At 24.6% G+C, this 12,797-nt stretch overlaps 2 protein-coding genes across 2 annotated transcripts; one reads left to right on the top strand and one right to left on the bottom strand.

Moving 5' to 3' along the window:
* Positions 1-672: 672 nt before the first annotated feature.
* Positions 673-1,791, bottom strand: LOC110632530 (transcription factor IBH1). Its single transcript, XM_021780790.2, has one exon. The coding sequence runs from the start codon at positions 1,413-1,415 to the stop codon at positions 954-956; it is 462 nt and encodes a 153-aa protein (XP_021636482.1). The 5' UTR covers positions 1,416-1,791; the 3' UTR covers positions 673-953.
* A 9,699-nt stretch (positions 1,792-11,490) lies between these two features.
* On the top strand, positions 11,491-12,156 carry LOC110632517 (putative lipid-transfer protein DIR1). Its single transcript, XM_021780777.2, has one exon. The coding sequence runs from the start codon at positions 11,560-11,562 to the stop codon at positions 11,875-11,877; it is 318 nt and encodes a 105-aa protein (XP_021636469.1). The 5' UTR covers positions 11,491-11,559; the 3' UTR covers positions 11,878-12,156.
* The last annotated feature ends 641 nt before the right edge of the window (positions 12,157-12,797 follow it).

Raw genomic sequence — 12,797 nt, 5'->3', positions numbered from 1 at the left:
CACAATTTTTCATTAGGCTACAAGCAAGGGCCGAAAAATTGTTAAAGTCCAATTCACCCCCCTCTTGGACTATATTTGGGACAACAATTTCCAAGAAATTCAGAGTAATATTTAAAAGTTAAAAATGTACTTATGATTTATATAACAAAATTTAAAAGATGGCACCCACAATAAAGTTAAAAGTTGAAATCCCTCGTTCCAGATCTGTGCAATCAAGAAATTAAAATGAAAAAAAAAAAAAGCTCATGAGAAAATCAATGAGCTTTTGCTCAGTGGTATCAGAGTTAATCTCCATGATTATAAAGTCTTGAGTTTAAACCCAACAGGAGTCAATTGTATTTTTAGAAAAAAATTTGATGAATGCAAATGTTTCAAAATAGTCACAAACTTGGAAGACCCTGTAGAGAAACGTAATAGTGAAACTATTCAAGATCAATTTCGTGAACCTTTTAACCAACATTACCACAGTAAAATCAGCAAACTCCTGCATAGCAGAACAAATCTTTCAAATTAATATCTATGATGGTGAAAATTCTTAGATGAATCTGATCCAGTAGGAACCATTAATACATCACGAGAACTTGACCAAGAATGACATCTATTTATGTGCATCACAACAGTAATCAGTTTCCTAAGTATCTAACCATCAGAGACAGAGAAAGTATAGAAATATAAGATTAGATCTGTCAGAGTTTATATATCTATGTACAAGAAAACGAAAACTCATACAAGAAAAAACTCATTTTGTATCAGTTTCCTCACACTGTTGATTGATCTACACAAGTATACCAAACCTATTGAAGTTTTCTTGTAGATATATAGATATATACTCACCAGTTAATTTCCACTCCAATTCTTGATTCTTTTCGTTGTCTCTATACGTACGTACACAGCTTGTTTTAATTATATATTATTCTTTGTTTCAATTCTTTCCTTTAATTTCCAATACATGATCATTTGGAGTAGTGATCTGCTATACTTTGCATCACCTTAACCTGAGTGGCAAGGCATGTCATATAATGTGCAGTTTCCTCTAACAACCCACAAATACCCATACCTGCCCCTCCAGGAACCAGCCTTCGAAGCATATCAGTCTTGCTCATCTCTCTTGAAACCTTATGTCTTTTGATAACCCTTTTTTTCTTGGAAGCCAAGCATTTATTTCTCAAAATTCCACGGAACCTCGCTCGATTTCTTATCTTCAAAACAAGTGCTCGGCTCCAAGCCCTGCTGGACCCAACAGCAAAAGCCATCGAAGAATAAGAAACAATCCTTATCCTACGCGTTCTTGTGCGAATTTCCTCGTCAGAAGGAGGACCAAGTGTACTAGCTCTTCTCATCCTGGAAAGGGAAATGAGAAATCTACGAGCAAACCTGATTCTTGTAGCAGAGTTAATTTGGTAGATTGAAGTCATGGCTAGAAGAAGAGAAAGAAAACAAGATAGGGTTTGAGTATGTGAATTTTTATCCTGTGTTGAATCCTAGTACTAACTAACTCTCTGACATAAGTCACTTTATGGGTATGAATAATTGAAGAGGGACAAATGAGCTTGGGAGATTTGAAGTTGGAGATTTTCTTCTGACACAAAAGGGACCTCTTGCTTCTTGTCAGGACAAAAGGCAAGATATCATCTCCATATAATCACAACCCAATAATAATAACAATAATAAGTACTCAAGAAACAAAGACAAAAGGAAAGAAAAAAGAGAGATTTTGATTTTTATTCTTATGGGTTATGGGTATATGGAGAAGAATTGTGAATCTTTAAAGGACAAAATATGGGAGGGAGTATTTAGGTAGGGACTGGATTTGGACCTCTAGACAGAATTTTAGACTTTTGAACCGAAGGATTTTATTTTATTTATATTTATTTTATTTACTTTTTTTTAATTATTTTATTTATTTATTTTTATATAAGGTATCTCACAGATATTTGTGACTGTCTCTAATAATATTTTCTCTAAGAATTAAATCTAAATTCCCTTGAGAGTGTAATTAACCTTAGCACTATACCAAACAATAATTATTTATTTATTCTAATAATAAAGAGAGGTGCCCTTTTGTCTATTTCCATTAGAGAGCGTGTCCTTCACGCATTCTCCATTTGTGTTGTAAAGGTCTTGCAAGATTATGCTTCTCCATGTTGCTTTATTTTGGGAAAGATTAGTGAAGCCGATCTGAATTATTTAGTGTGACCACTTTCATTATTTGTTTTTATTATTTGAATGTGATATTTCATAATTTTAAAATTAATTTTAATATTATTAAATTAAAATATATACTAATTATGATCTTTTTTTATTATTAATTACAATAAGATTCTAGTAGGATTTATTATGATTAAATTCACACATGAAATAAGAAGAGATGTCTTATTCCTTCTAATTGCGTTAAGTTCACATGAAAGTAGAGGAGATGCCACATTCAATATAAGCGAGTGATATATGTGCGTGAAGAACACGTGCGTTAAATTATCATTCGATATAAAATATTTTACATGAAATAACTGTTTTACTGTATATAATCACCCTCATCTTGAGATAGAGACGTCCTTTACTCTTAAGAGAAAAAAAACAAGGTGGGAGTGGGGAGGAGAAAGTGGGCTTGTGGAGCCAGGAGGGGCCAACCACCACATGAACGCACATGGTTGAGTTACCCACTTGTCTGATGTAACCTTTTGCCCTTTTTTTCTAATCTTTGATTACTTGCTTATCAATTGATGCTTTATGTTTGTGTTAGGTTTGATCCCTTTTTATTAATCATCTTTCTTGGACTCATAATCCATCCGCTTTCCTCTTATTTATATTTCTATCCCTATATTATTGTTTTTAAAATCTGTATTATCTTCTTCCCTAAATAAATATTATGGTCTCTTTTTCACATTTGCATTTTTACTAATCATCTTTCTTGGACTTATAACCCATCCGCTTTCCTCTTATTTACATTTCTATCCCTATATTATTGTTTTTAAAATCTGTATTATCTTCTTCCCTAAATAAATATTATGGTCTCTTTTTCACATTTGCTTTGCTCTCTTCTAATTGCTTTTCAAAGAAAATTTTAGTTTCAACCTCCATCAGTTTCAGACTCTCTCTCTCTCTCTCTCTCTCTCTCTCTCTCTCTCTCTCTCTCTCTCTCTCTCTATATATATATATATATATATATGCCTGGCCATAGCTTGATTTTGATTCAAAATTGACTTGAAATCAGTAATTTTAATTCATCAAAAATAAGAATGATAACGAATCAAATTTTTATATGAATACTCGACTTAATCAAACCTTAATAGAATAGATTTAAATAATATATAATCGGATTTGAAATGAATTTAAATTTAAAGAATAAGACCCACGATAGATTCAGATCATATTCGAATTTTACATGCTGAGTATCCGTAACTCGAACCTGCTTATATAACTACTTGATAAAATATAAAATATATGTTTTTTTATAATAATATTTATAATTTTTTATATATTTATTTTAAATAAAATAAAATTCAAATATTTTATGAAATTATGAAATTTTTAAAATATAAATAATTAATAAAAATAATTTTTTATATAAATTATTAATTAAAATATAAAAAATTAAACGAATTCGAGTATTTTCAAGTAATAATAATTAAGTTTGAGATAAATTTAGATAATTGAGAATAAATTTTAATTGGGTTTAAAACATCTTCGAGTCTTAAAAATATTAATCGAATTCAAATACAATAATTTTTGCTGTTACCTCATATGTTAAGATCCCTTATTAAGAATATCAACTTGAATTGACACTTAAAGTCATTTTACATTTTCAATTTTAATTTTAAATAAAAGGAAAAGTGAAAAATAAATAAATAGGATATGAAAATAAAGAATAAACTAATCGATAAGTATGTGCGACTTCAAGAATTATATTAGAATCCTAATCAAATCTATTATTATCAACGTGATTGATAGGATTAACCATGATTTTAGATAGGATTAACCATAATTTTGTATAACACGATATTTATTTATTTATTAATTAGTATATGCATTGGAGTGTAGGTAAGACTTCTTTTATGAGTCTATTTAAATTTTTAAATCATTGAAATTAATGACTAATTAGTGTTTTTATTTTTTTTTCCCACTTTTTCATTGCTGAAAGACTATTTACAAGCTAATGTATCTCAAAATTGTCAATGTCATATTAGAAAATAATTGCTAATAACCTAATTTACATGAAATCTCATATGTGGTAAATACATATATACACACACACACATATATATATAATTTAAAAATGTTTATAATTTCTTATGTGTATATCTAATTAATTTTTCATTTTATGTATTATTTTAATTTAAATTTTTCATATAAGTAATTAATTCCTAATTTTACTCTAAAATATCCTAAGTCATAAATTCTTAATCCCACTTTCTCTTTTTAATTTAAGTTAATTTTAAGAATAGCTATTAGGAAATTCTATGTTCTTTGTAAATTGCACATTATTTTTTTCTCTATCTCTAGTCTAAATGTTTATTTGATTTAGCACTTTAAAATTAATTTTCAGTTTTTAAATTTTCAATCCTCGATTTTTAATCTTTCTTTGTAATAAATCATTTGCAATAAAAGGAATACCACTGAATTCTCATAAAATCATCCTTAATTTTTATTTTTTAAAAATAATTTTGTTTAAATTTAAAAAACTTAAATTCTTTCATTCGGAATATAAATATTAATAAAAAATAAATCAATTAAATTAAATTCTTTTAAATTTTACATTCCAAATAAAGGGAGAATGTTTGATAAATGCAAGTTTTCAATTAAAACGTTAAAACTGTGATTGGATAAGAAAAATGCTCCAATGGTTTCAAGATTATACAAAACATTTTTCGAAAGCTTTTTTTCTGATTTTTAAAAAATTTTAATAAAATTAACTTTGCTTACTAAAATAATAAAAAAAACTCCCATAAAGAAAATGCAATACAAAAGCAAAAAGAAATCAATATGCTTAAAAAAGTACATATTAACAGATTTAGAGATTCTTTAATTTAAAAAAAAAAAAAAAGAAAAACAAAAGTGGAGAGCATTGCCGACTTGTGGAAAGTTTGACGGTAGCCATAAAACAAGATAAAGAAAGAAAAAAGAAAGAGAAAAAAGATGAAAGAATATGAAATGTGTTGTCTTCCTCATGATCTTCACGCTATTAGTAATTATTTATTTATTTTTTTTAAGTAACACATTCTTCACTTTATTAAGAGGAAAAAAAAATCTAATGTTTTTAATTTTAAAATTGTCACATTAAAATTTATTTTCTTTTAATTAGGAATTTTTTTTTAGAATTTTTTTCCTTTTAATTTCATAATCTAATGAAAAAAAAAAGGTCTTCTATAAAAGATCGAAAGTACACATTATAAGCTGATTTTAGATGTATCAGCTGATTTTATAAGCTAAAAAAAACTGAAGGACTAGCTTTTCATTTTAATATTTATAAATTAATTTAATCAAATATTTTATTATGTCATTTTTATTTAATTTTAAAATTTTATTATATATCTCGTGTAATTTTTTTTTGTAATTTTAATAATAAATATATTTATAAGTTATTTTTTACTAAACATATTAATTTTATTTATTAGTCACTTATAAACACTTTATCTAAACATGTAATTACTTAAAATTTTAAATATTTATAAACTTATATTAGCTTGTATGTATTAAGTACTCATATTATAAGCTAATTTTCATGAGTTAAGTTTACTCTTTAAATATTTGTTTTAAGTAATAAAAAATAATTGCTAATATAATTATTTTATGTAAAATTAATAATACATATATTTGCATTTTAACAATAGATGCTTGAAGAATGTCAAGGGTATTATAGGGACATTTGAAACAAAATTTTGAGATAAGCAATATATTAAAAATCCTAACAGAAGATGAGATAATCAAATAACATCAATGTCATCTTCCTAGTTAATTATGATTTATTAATTATAACAATAGAAATGAGCAAATTCTACCTGACATTTCAACCACAATAATTTTTTTTTATGAAATAATATGAAATGAGAAGATAAATTAAATCAGGAAAAAAGATTTTTTTTTTTTGGTTGTAAAAGCTTTAATAGATTATTAAGAATCGGTGCTGTAAGGTTTCTATCAAGGTGACAGCTAAATATCCATCTTAATTATCTGAATTTTTTGGATTTTTGAACTAAAGTTTAGTGTTAATTCCATATGGTAGAGATGAGTCTTCCTTTACATGCTTTAATTTTTCCTTTCAATCTTGGTATGGATGATACATTTATTATTAAGAAAATAAATAATAATAAGTAAAAAATATTTTAAATACTAATTCCTGGTAATAAAAGGAAAATGTGTTGATAGATATAATCTTTTTAACCTTATCAAACAAATTAAAAGATATTGCTTCAATTTAGAAATACTGATTTCTTTTTTAAGAAAAAAGAGGGCATTAGTTAAATCAATTAATTTCATTTATTAATTACCTCATAATTTGACAATTAATTTCTTAATTTTTTTTAGCATTTTTGAATGTATGATTATTTTGCAAATGTATGATAATTTTGCCAAGTAAATATAAGTTAAAGAATCAAAATAAATCATTTGCATTCCCACAAAAATTATCTTTAATTATTAAAATTTATATTAAATTTACTAATATTTAGACTTTCAAATTGTTTTATATAAAAAAAATTAAAATAAAAATTTAAGTTAAGATTGAATTAAAATTAAAAGAAAATTTACTTTAATTGAAAAAATTAATTAACAAAATCAATAGAAATTAAATTTAAAACAATAAAAATAAGACGCTAAATATGTAACTTTAATCAATTTTATCATATAATCAATTTAACTATCTAGTAATGGCAATAATCAAAGTGTGTTTAATAATCCTTTTCATATATTATTAAACCTTTTATTAACAGAAATAACTCCTATCTATATTCCATTAATTAAAAATTAAAAACTCAAGTTATCAATAACACTTCATAACCTTAGTTTTCACTCTTGGCTAAAAATCTATATTAATGATTATTTTAACAAGATTCACAACCTATTTCTCAGTCAGTTCACAAATCTATTATCAATTAAGAATTATCCATCAATTGCTAAAATAAAGAAAAAAATGAAAATTTTATAAAAACAAAATTTCTACTTAAAAAATTTAGCCATCACACTTTCAAATATAAAAACAAAATTTTAAAAATTAAAACCAAACATCATCTAACAAAGTTTATGACAAAATGAAACTAAAAATATTAAGAGGGAAGAAAAGAAACAAAAACTCTTTGTAAATGGTTGTTTGGAAGGTGAGAAATTCATCCTTCTGCACCCTTCGGAAAAAAAAATATCTCAACTAATTCTAATTTTGAATCTTTTTATCCATTTGTGAGGTGTCACGGGTTGATCGATGAAAGTGGGCTGAAAATGACATTTTTATTTTTATCATTTATTTACCTTTATATCTTTTTTTGAGACAAATAAATAATTATGTCATTTATTATTGTCCTGATAAATTTATATTTGACACTAATTTAATTTTTAAAGACAAATATATTTATTTATAAAGATAACTTATAAGAAAAAAAATTATCTTTTTATATATTTTTTTGCAAACTCTCTAAAATTATTTTTAGAGAAATTAAATTGCCTTTAATAATGTATAATAACTATTTTTTTCTAAATATATTTTTAGAATTAAATAAATTTGTGTATAATAATATTTGTTAAAGACAAATTATATTGGCTTTACATATTAATTCCAATTGTCTCAAATTTGTTTCATATATAAAATTTAAAATTGTATCATTAACGTTAGCTTAAATATAATTTAAATGTTAATATATTTAAATTAAAAAAATAATTAATTAAACGGCCAAAATAGACCCTATATTTGGCATTATTTAATTTGAGTGGAAGGAGGCTTGGTTTCCTTATAAGGGAAACAAACACATCCCTAAGTTCCTTAAAAACGATGTGGGACGTAGTCCCACTTCGTTTTTGTTTATATATATATATATATATATATATATATATTATTTTTTAATTTATTATTTATAATTTAAATTTTCAATTCATATAAAAATTTAAACTGATAAAAACTTAACAACATATTAAATTTTATTATTTTTTAATGAAATATTTATAAAATTTAAGTATAAATTTAATTGAAAATAATATTTAAAATTTTTAATCGTATATAAAATCGATTGAGAAAAAAAATAATTACATTATTTTAATACATACAAACATAAAAATAATACTATAGAAGTATATAAATGTATATATACATACATGGATCACTGTGATGGCATCACCAATAGATTAATGTGTTACATGTGCCTCTTAATTGGATTTCATTTCATCCACGATGGCTACAGCATGTGTCTTTCATGGGATGGGATGGCAACAAGTATGATATCTACGAAAATTATCTTATTTGAATTTGAATTCGATTAATATTATTAAAATTTAAATCAGTCTCAAACTTAATTATTATTATCTATAAAAAAATCTAAGCCTCTTTAATTTTATATATTTTAATTAATATTTTATATAAAAATTATTTTAATTAATAATTTATATTTTAAAATTTAATAATTTCATAAAATATTTAAATTTTATTTTATATAAAATAAAATATATAAAAATTTATAAATATTATTATAAAAATATAAATTTTATATTTAATAAAATATTTTTATAAACAAATTTGAGTAATATTCAATATATAAAATTAAAATTTATTTTAAATTTATCATATGATACTTAAATTTATTCTATTAGAATTCTATGATATAGAATACTGGGAAAAAACTCGACCCGTCCTGTTAGAAGTTTTTGATTTGTAAATCAGCAGTAGATCATCTTTAATATGTTCTTGGAGTACTAAAGCCCAAAGATCTATGGGCTTCATATCACTTTGTACTATTTTAATGAATGAAATGAATTACGTTGTTAAAAATAAATAAATATAAACATAAAGGCTCCGTTTGTTTTGATGGTAATATGATTCAATTTTGATCTTTTACGTATTTTTTTAATATAGGATTTTTAATTAACACTTTATATACGATTAAAAATATATGTAGACTATATAATTTAATATTATCTTTTATTTCTTTATTTTTTTAATTATTTTAATTATAAATATATTAAATTACTTTATAATTATAAATATATTATTATATTATATAATATATATTTAATTTTTAATTATATATATAATTTATAATTAAAATATATTTAAAATATATATTATATGATAAATTATATATTAATAAATAACTTTAAAATTTAAATAATAATTCAATTATAACTTTTTATAAAAATAATTATATAAAATTATTTCAAGATTTTGAAATCTAAACTGAAACTAAACATATTAAATTGAAATACTAAAAATTAAATTAGAGTAAAATTAAAACATTAAATAATGAACTAGAACTGCCATAAAATTTCAATTCGATTTTAATTTTAAAGTAAACTTTAAATTAAAATTATAATTATAAACCTCTAATTAGTACTCCATTGACTGACACGCATAAATATGAAAAAAAATATAAAGATATACAAATATGAGAGGTAGAATAGGCTTTAATCTCGTGTATAAGATATTAATTCAACTCAAAATTTAAATTAATTTAATGAATAATGAGATTTAATTATTATATTAAGTTTTAATCTCTTATATATTTTTGAATGTAAAAAATTCTAACTTTAACTTAGCGAAAATAAAAATAAATCTTATATTTAATTTTAATTTTATTTTATATTCTTAATTTAAATTTAGATAAATTATGATTTAGTAACAAATAAAGACATTTTTTGTAAAATTTATGTACAATTAAAAATGAATAAATTTACATGCAAGAAACAAACGTTTTAGGTGGAAACTTGTAAGATGTTGACACGCTTGGAAAGCAGTCGTCAGGAAGGAATGTAATAGCCCTAGGGTTCTAGTGGGGTTGGCCATAATGGACAATACCTCTATCATTGGTATTACTCAACTTTACTAACGAAAAGTCATTTCAAATAATAATAGTGGCTGCTCTAGTTTTTTTTTTTTTTTTTTTTTAAGCTATATAAATATTTCTTTATTAAACTGCTAGTTGAATCTACAGATGATGATAATTAATATATTATATTTCGTTTTTAGAGTTAATATCTTTTTAAGATTTATATGAATAATAGCCCTAGGGTTCTAGAGGGGTTGGCCACAATTGACGATGGCTCTATCATTGCTATTACTCAACTTTACCAACGAAAAGTCATTTCAAAGAATAATAGTGGCTGCTCTAGTTCCTTTTATTAAACTGCTAGTTGAATGTACAGATGATGATAATTAATATATTATATTTCGTTTTTAGAGTTAATATCTTTTTAAGATTTATATGAATAATAGCCCTAGGGTTCTAGAGGGGTTGGCCATAATTGACGATGGCTCTATCATTGCTATTACTCAACTTTACCAACGAAAAGTCATTTCAAAGAATAATAGTGGCTGCTCTAGTTCCTTTTATTAAACTGCTAGTTGAATGTACAGATGATGACAATTAATATATTATATTTCGTTTTTAGAGTTAATATCTTTTTAAGATTTATATGAATGAACTATTTCTCAATCAAATTGATTAGTTTATTTTACGCAGAAAAATTTGTCTAATAGATTAACTGATGCACACGCAGAGAGCATAGTGATAGTGTTCACAAGCATTTCTTATGTCACAGGCTAGTTTTGAAATAAATTATTTATAAGACATGAATTTAATTAAATTATCACATAATTATATTTTATTTATATTTTTTTAAAATAATTTTTTTAAATTAAATTAAAAAATAAAATTTCCAAATAGGGGAGAAAGAAACCAAAGCAATTGGAAAAGAATTATTCCATACCTTGTCAATTTTTCATTTCATTAACTTTTCAGAAAGACAATAATAAGATACAGCTATTATAAACCCCACTTCATATAAAAATGAGTTTATAACTGTAAATAAAAAATTTACATTTTATTATATAAACTTTTAATTATATATAAATTTCAATATAAATATTTAATTTAATGATTATAAAATCTATTCTCATATAAGCTTAGCATAATTATATCATATGAGTCCACAATGATAATTAAATTTTAATTTTAAATTAGATGAGATTGACAATATAAATCAATTTTAGCTATTCAATATATATAACGCCAGCCTAGCTCCTGCCAAAGTTGGGGTAGGAATAAAAGCGAATGTATTTTTATATTCAAGTTCCTCCACATAAAAAAACAAAACCAAATAAATTAAAGATCAAAATCAACTTCTCCATCGTGGGAAATTAAGGCTGGGCCCATACCAAAAGTTATTCCCATCACAAGTGGAAAGCCCGTGACACCACAGTCTCCTGGATTACTTGGCAAAACCTGCCAATTTAGGTTCACGAGCTACTTCCACAAGAACCCATCCCATTCTTTATTTTCCTATATAAACACACAAAACCCACTAGAAAACTCAGAAATTGCAGAAAAAAGAAAAGAACAAGTAGTACTGCAGTGTATAGCATCGAAAATGGAGAGAGTCCAAAAACTCTTTGTTGTTATTGTTATGCTGCTTGCAGCCATCAGCAGCAACAGGGTGCTTCAGATTTCTAATGCACAAACCATCTGCAACATGCCGATGGCCGGACTAATGGCTTGCAAGCCTTCTGTGACTCCTCCCAACCCTACTGCTCCAACCAGCGCCTGCTGCTCCGCGCTCTCCCACGCAGACATGCGTTGCCTTTGCTCTTACAAGAATTCCAAGTTGCTTCCTTCTCTTGGAATTGATCCAAACCTTGCCATTCAACTTCCTGCCAAGTGCAAGCTTCCTCACCCTGCCAACTGCTAGAGGTTAAAGAAAAGAAGGTGTTTCTGCTTAATTTGGAAGGATATAATAATTAGCTTATATCCAAATGCGTGCAGAAACAAACAAAAACTGTTATAACAGAAGAAAGAGGAAAGAAAGATACATAAAATAAAGCTGAAGTTTCGGGGATCTTTTGACATTGGCTAATTTAGCTTTGTCTTTTGTTTTGCTATTGTTCTCGTTTTTGAGTTGTTGTTTTCTTCATGATGGTTGTGTATCTCCAATGTAATAATATTTTAATTAAGAAATGTTTTATCTTAACTGTTTTCTTAATTATTAGCTATATTTTTCCTTCACATTACCGTATTGAATGATTGTAGTGAATTACAATTGATTTCCACCTTAATGATCTATTTAGTTTCATTCTCGATGCAAAATTTTGCGAGAATTCAATTTAATTAATATTTTTTTATTAATTTTATTTTTAGAAAGAAATAATTTAATTATTTTAAATTAAAAAATTTTATTTAAAAAAAATAAAAATTAAATATGATTAAATAAGAATTTAATTGACTTTTTTTTTTTACAAATAATTTATTTTAAATGAAGCCATTAATTGTAGATGTAATTCTCAATTTTTTTGAAAGAGGTATATTTCTCAATTTAAGTAAAAGTTTATTAATTTAATTTTTTTGGTTTGATCGTACTCGGTATATTTTATATATGTTTTCTTTTCTATTTCAAGTAATTAAGGTTAATAATTTTTCTTTTCTTGTAAGAATATTATAAACCACTCGGCTATGAAGTTCTAATTGGTTCAGTATAAATTTGAGATACAAATATATAGGTTTCATATATTTAATAGGTAGAACCAATATACATATTGGGTCTCATATTCATAACAAATTAAATTTAGACATAAAAAATCCTGAAGTTTATATATATTAGAGAGAAGTTAATTA

This window comes from Hevea brasiliensis, chromosome 1 (assembly GCF_030052815.1).
Source record: "Hevea brasiliensis isolate MT/VB/25A 57/8 chromosome 1, ASM3005281v1, whole genome shotgun sequence".
Lineage (NCBI taxonomy): Eukaryota > Viridiplantae > Streptophyta > Magnoliopsida > Malpighiales > Euphorbiaceae > Hevea > Hevea brasiliensis.
The sequence above is the reverse complement of the archived record's forward strand: the minus strand, read 5'-3'. Positions and strand labels throughout refer to the sequence as shown.